Source organism: Abrus precatorius, unplaced genomic scaffold (assembly GCF_003935025.1).
Source record: "Abrus precatorius isolate BTA unplaced genomic scaffold, Abrus_2018 Scaffold10, whole genome shotgun sequence".
Taxonomy (NCBI): domain Eukaryota; kingdom Viridiplantae; phylum Streptophyta; class Magnoliopsida; order Fabales; family Fabaceae; genus Abrus; species Abrus precatorius.
Window position 1 is genome coordinate 10,459,695 of NW_020874292.1, and position 6,745 is coordinate 10,466,439.

Here is a 6,745-nt window from a genome sequence, read left to right on the forward strand (position 1 = left end):
AATAGGAGTAATAAATTTTTAGAGAGCTTTTAAAAGAACATAGAAGTATAAGTTGTTTTTAACTTATAAAAAAAACTTGATTCATTTTCTATTGATTTTTTTTCCTATAAAAGTTTTTTAAAAAGTTTAAACAAACAGGGTCAGTGTCTAATGGAGATATTCAAGCAACCAATCTTTCAGTTCTCAGTTTTTGAGAAAATTGTTATGTGAGTAATATCATCCATATTAAGGTATTGCGAGCTTTCCACAAAATCCAGCAAGTCACCGTGAACAAAATTTCATGAGAAGCTTTAGCAAAGGAATGAAGCTTCAAACTTTGTCAAGTTTGAAATTCCTCTGGGACCAACAGTGAAGCTTCAAACATTGACCTCAGAAGTTTGAAATTAATTAAAAGGCTTATAAAAACTTATGGTGGCCTATCTTAAATGTTCAATAAATGAAAGATTTCATTTTTGAAAACTTGGACTAATGGACGGTAGCCTAAACTCAAGACCCAAACTCAACTCAAAATGTAGTAATTGACCTTGACAAGCCTAAGACTATAAGAATCCAATAGGGTCCAATAAAAGCCTTTTTAAATGCATGCAAATAACCACGTTATTACAATAGTGAGCGTTGCTTCATTTCACAAATAATTATAATTCTCCTATATACGTTTTTTTTTTTTACTTTTACCATAACTACGTAGGTCAAGGGTGAAACTTAGAAATGGAAGACACAGTTAGCCATTTATAATTGATATTTTTATGGATAGCAATAAAAAGAATTGACGGGTGGAACAATTGTTTTAACACTTGATCTTTTTTCTTCATAAAAAGAGGTAATTAAAAGGAAGTCTGGAACATATTTTTGGATCATGGGATTGAGTATAACACAATTCTCCACGTCACACAATTGAAAAACACCTATTGCTTCACAAGTAGCATCTATTACTAAGCTTTGCAAGTACCAAATTTATTGCGAGAATTGCATTTTGGGAGGCATCCCAAAATTGCATTAGTACTACTTGGAGAAGGACTCGGTTTGTATGTTGTGAAAAAGTCTGGATCCTGCTCGAGTGATTCGCTATAGTACTCCAAAATGGAAACTATCTCATCAAAATGTGGCCTTTTATCTGGGTTGCTTGACCAGCATCTATTTATCAGATCACGAAATGCCCAAGGACACTCAGCTGGCATTGGTGGTCTTGCGTTCTACACAAAATCAAATTCACCAATTTGAGTTTCAGAATAAAGTACATCATTCTTTTTGTTTTCTAAATTTTTTAAAACTTCATTATCTTCAATTTGTACAAAATTATTCGTTTTTGTCTTTTTTCTTGCTTCATTTTTCTCTATTTTTGTACTAAAAATGACTTAAGTAAAAGTTGCTTTAGATAGTCAAGACTAACAAGGAGTTTTAAAATCTTAAAATACTAAAATATCCGACCAATACAATCTCAATAAGATTTACTCAAAGAAGCACTCATAGTTGTAAAACTCATAAAGCTAGCAGAACTAATTTATGAAACATTTCCAGAACATATATATGAAGCCATATGGCTGAGTTTCAGAAGTACCGTGCTTAGGACATACCTATGACAAAATAGAAACCTACCGGTGGCGTATAATTTTTTAGTATTTTTTATAAATAAGGATTCATATTTTTATAACCCAAGATTCAAGGTATATCTCTCGGATATTGCTGCATGTGTAAAGACAGTGAACGAGAAAAGTTAGACTGGACAAGATATATATTTCTTGCAATTAGTGACTCAATTATATGGCACCTTGTTCTGATGTTCTGTGCATGTGACAGGGAAGCAGGGGTGGTAACAATCATTGATTTTCATAAATAACGTTATATCATATACCATATCCTGAATGTTGGAAAAGTAACCATCATAGAAATGTCAGGCAAAATAAAGAAACATGTAATTTAATTGAATTCAATATTGTTGAGATGAGGTGCCTAGCTTTGATAAGCAATGCTATCATATCACAAACATAACCACATGCTATGGAAAAATCATAGACATAGAATGATTGTTGCCCACGTCGCACACACGTTTTAGAAAGATACGGGGCACGTTAACCATCAAAATGGGTTGGTCAAATGCATGCATACAGACATAAAAAGTAGATAATGAAAACGAAAACTCAAACGTATGAATGCATACGACATATATTAAAAAAATGATTTTGACACCATATAACAATAGTGACCAAAGTAGTTCACGGATATACAGGGATAAAATATAAAATGAAGTGTGAGGAACAATAACAACTTTACATAGACAATTATGCATTCCCATATTGCCTTCTACATGCAAATAATACAATAGCAAAGTGTTCCTGTTGAGAAATAGTTTCTGAATGAATTGAGAACGATATAGATCCTCAATAGTATTCCCATAGTGCTAAATTGACAACATTCACTTTCATAAAATAGCATTTCATATCTTGCTCTTTTGATTTGTTGTTGTTCTTCTTTCTAAATTTTTTCTTATTCTAGCTCACTAAACTGGATTGATATCTCCAACAGCATCGATTAAATTAACAAAATATTTGATTTGGCACTCAGTTGTTTTCACCTTTGACAGATAACCACAAACCAGTGTAACTGTAATTTTGGGATGAATTAGAAATAAAAGGAGACTGTCTTTAGTTAAAAATAATAGTACATCATATGCAAGCTAGATTCATAAATTTTAGTGATACCAAAATATGTCTAGAGTCTCTAGTTTAATGATTTAGTAATGCAACTTTTATGCTACAAACACATAAAATTATAAAACAATGAGAGGCAAGGCAATTTTCTGTAGACTTAGTGCCAATTTGGTTCGAAGCTAGATAGAATTAATTTTTATAAAATTAATTTGAACTGTTGAATGTAATTGAAATGTGTGCCTAAATTGATTTGAATTACCTATTACCGTTGACAGATGTATCTTTGATGAGAAAGTGTGAGAATTGATTTTTCAACTTTAAAACAAACATTACCTCTATGCGCATACCATAAATCGAATTTGGATCCTTAGATGTTGTTAAGTAACATGATATGGTTATGTTGGAGAAAGAAAAATGTATTTTTTTATCAAACAAGGACCCACCATAATTGGCTGTAGGACCAAGTAATTAAATTTCATAAGAAATGTATCTTTCTTTCTCAACCATGATCATATCATGTTACTCATCAAGATGAGAGGATCCATATCCCCATAAATCACACAAGTTTTTGAGGTAAACATGTAGATTAATCATTATAGACATATCCATGCAACCGAGCAATTCAATTTCGTTCTAAAATACAAGAAGAATATGCAGCATAAAATTAAGTAAATTCTGACGCAAACCTTGTGGGAAACTGCAAATGCTGCCTGCTCTGCTGTCATATTGTCAAATGGTGTTCGTCCCGTTAATAGTTCCCATAGAACTATGCCAAAACTATAGACATCTACTTTCTTGGTATGCTGCTTTTCTTTGATCATTTCAGGCGCCATCCAACGGTAAGTTCCAGTGAATCCTTTTGCACTGCCACATTGAGATTCTAAGCATGAGATACCAAAATCTGCTACTTTCACACACATATCTTCCCCCAGAAGGAGATTCTCTGATTTGAGATCCCTATGAAGTATCCCCTGAGTATGAAGATATTGCATTCCCCTTGCAATGTCAAGGGCTAATTTCAGAACAAGTTTGAGTGGAAGCAAACGCGGTCGATTGTGATGCAGGAATTTTCCCAGTGAACCCCCAGCCAAATATTCAGTAATTATGCAAAAGACTGGAGGTTTCTTGCAAGCAGCAATAAACTGCAGGATCAATAAATGTCAATAGCTGCTGAGAAATTTTTACTTTCTCAATCATTCGGCAGCACAAATTTTACATTCAAAATATTTTCTTCTCTTTAACAAACGCAACTCTCTCCCAGCATTAACCACTTTTAGACCAGTTTTATCGCAAGTTGCTTATTTTTAAGCAAATGTTGCGTAGCTTGTATCACTATTAAAATTGGAGAGGGAGAGAGTTGCATAGATAGAAGAAAAGTTGCTTGTAGAAGCAACGGTTGCAAAACTAAAAGAGGGACCATATACACGGAAGTAAAAGAGAGTAAAATAACTGAGATGAGTTTCCCTGATATAATTGCTCTTAGTGTACTAGGCCACAATGCCATATTATCAACTTTCAACAGAAGGAATTAACCAGTTACAACACTTACCTCACACAAACTTCTAATACTCAATACTCGATCATCAACAACAACCACAGGACAGTGGAATGATTGGGGTGAAAGGGTAAATGACACGCTAAAGAAATAGCCTATTAAAGACGAATCTCAGCTCTTATGTTCAGTTTCACATGCACCAATAGAATTGAATGATGCACAATAGACATTGGAAGCTCCTTTGGCAATTTTAACTTCATAAGCACAAGCTTCTTGAATCACTTTTTCCAACTAATCTATTTGCGAATAACAGCAACAAATGTAGTAAATCCATATTTAACCCATAACTTCATTTTGCACATAAATTGTTTTCGCTTTTTGGTTCTTCCTAGTTCCTTCACGAAATTTCACAATACCTAGTTAGTAGCAAGATAATAACGGTTTTACCATTGAATCATCAAAAGAACTAAAGGGGTAAAGAAGCTATCATAAAAAAGTGAATATACAATAACTTGACATTTAGACTACAATATATAATCCGTCATCTTCCACACCACACCAAAGCTTATAATACATTCCTTTTAACGACAGCAAGAAAATTATTCCTCATAAGGCTCATATCACATGCAACAACAACAGGGAAAAATAAAAAGTCAGATGCAACGACAAAACAATCAAACAAGCAAATTTTGGGTAACCCCATAGATTAGTCTCTGAAATTGTATTCCTCATTACTTCGGTCTTTAAAATTTTAAAAATCTTTTATTAATCTTAACTTTACAAAATACTACTTAGTTTAATCTCTTTTGGTATATATTAGTAAAAAATAAAATAACACCTTTTTCGTTAAGTGAGGAAGGACTAATAAAAGATTTTTAAAATTTTATAAGCTAAAACACTGAACTCATACAATCTAGTGCACTAAGAGGGTTTCCTCCAAAACAAAATATTGAAAAAAGAACTTACAGTAATGATATTTGGGTGGCGCAAGTGAAGGAGCAAAGAAACTTCAGAAGTGAATTGCTTCTCAAGAAAAGCAGCCAAGTCCTCATCCTCCTCAGGTTGACTCACAAGCTTAATTGCCACATCCTTTTGTTTATAAACACCTCTGTAGATTCTGCTATGTCTTCCAGAAGCAAATTTGGATCCAAAGAACAACTGAGACATATCAGCACTCCATTCCTCTTCTCCTTCTCCCTTTATGGCAGCCCCAGAAGAGACGAGATACTTAGACCATGACACTGCTCGGTTGTACTCACCAAGCGAAAGCCTTCTCCCTAACTTGCCACTGTTAGAAATTTGTTTATGCCCACACAAATTCTTCATATGGGTCCTCACAAAATCATCAAAGTTCAACCTTTTGTGAAAGGTTATTGTACCCCAAATGCAGATCCAATAATTAGCCTAGAGTTTTATAGAATGCAGCAATTTGCAACATACCCAAATGTGAAAATTTTGTTTTTCATGTCTTAAATATTCAGTGAACAAACTACATTATAAACTTTTGCCATCATTTGGTCCCTCTTTGTCTTAAAGAAACAAAGAAGCTGAAAACAAGACGAAGAAAACCAGAACCATGGAGAAGACTTACAACCCTTTACGGGTTTCTATGAAAAGAACAAATTTTTAACAAGTACCACAGACGCAGAAAGAAAGAGAGAGAGAGATAAGTTTTGTTGATTTCCAACTTCCAATCAAGTACCTGCACCAAGTGAAAGAGAGAGAGTGTGTGTGTAATAGTTATAGATTATAGTAGGTGAATAATTACACGTTCACATCTCTCTCAAACACTTTGTTTTTAAGAAATGTTAAGACACTGACACATTTTTTAATATATTTTTTATTAATTAAAATTTATTGAGAATTAAAACATAGTCCATGTCTTACTTTTAATCTAATAAATTTTACAATTTTTAATAAATGTTAACTAATAATAAAAATTATTAAAAATATATTACTGAATTCTGCTACGGTACGATGTGGGTAAAGAAAAAAAGGAAAGAAATAAAAAATATAAAAATGTAATTTATGATAAGATAAAAATGAAAATAAAAGGAATAAAATTAAAAAAAAAAGTAACAGAGATAGTGAAAATAGAAGAGTTGCATAGTAGGTAGTATAGTAGTTACTGTGGTTCGGTGTTGGGGATGAGAATTGGGGTTCGAGTGGTGAGGAGCGAAAGCATATGGAAGAGAGAGAGAGGGGTAGGTGTTGGCTTGGACACATAAGTCCCTTTACGTTGGTATTCGTAACGTGCGAAGATCCACTTCTGAGGAGACAAACCGGGTCTGCGTGACAATGACCGCTACCCATTTATTTTCCCATTTTTACCCTTCTCTTTATCCTATATTCTCCACAGTTGCCATTCCCTTACCACCACTTTTCTCTTTCATTATTTTTCTTGCCACCCAACCAACCCTCTCTCCCCACCCATCATGTGGTGGTTCCTACGCATCACAACAAATATACAAAACATTGTTAACTTTACGATACGCTTCAAAATATTCATTCCTAATTTCTCGTTAATCCAATAGTCCTTCAAAATGTGGACAAATCGCTCTTACAATTTCATTAGTACAGCAACCAAATGTAAAGAATTAGA

General features: G+C 33.5%; 1 protein-coding gene across 1 annotated transcript; it reads right to left on the reverse strand.

The window, feature by feature from the left end:
• Positions 1-825: 825 nt before the first annotated feature.
• LOC113852423 (serine/threonine-protein kinase HT1-like) lies at positions 826-5,825 on the reverse strand. Its single transcript, XM_027482678.1, has 3 exons — positions 5,110-5,825; positions 3,335-3,790; positions 826-1,193 (listed from the first exon to the last, which is right to left on the reverse strand). Exons 1-3 carry the CDS (start codon positions 5,467-5,469, stop codon positions 933-935), a joined length of 1,077 nt encoding a protein of 358 aa, XP_027338479.1. The 5' UTR covers positions 5,470-5,825; the 3' UTR covers positions 826-932.
• Between the last annotated feature and the right edge of the window lie 920 nt (positions 5,826-6,745).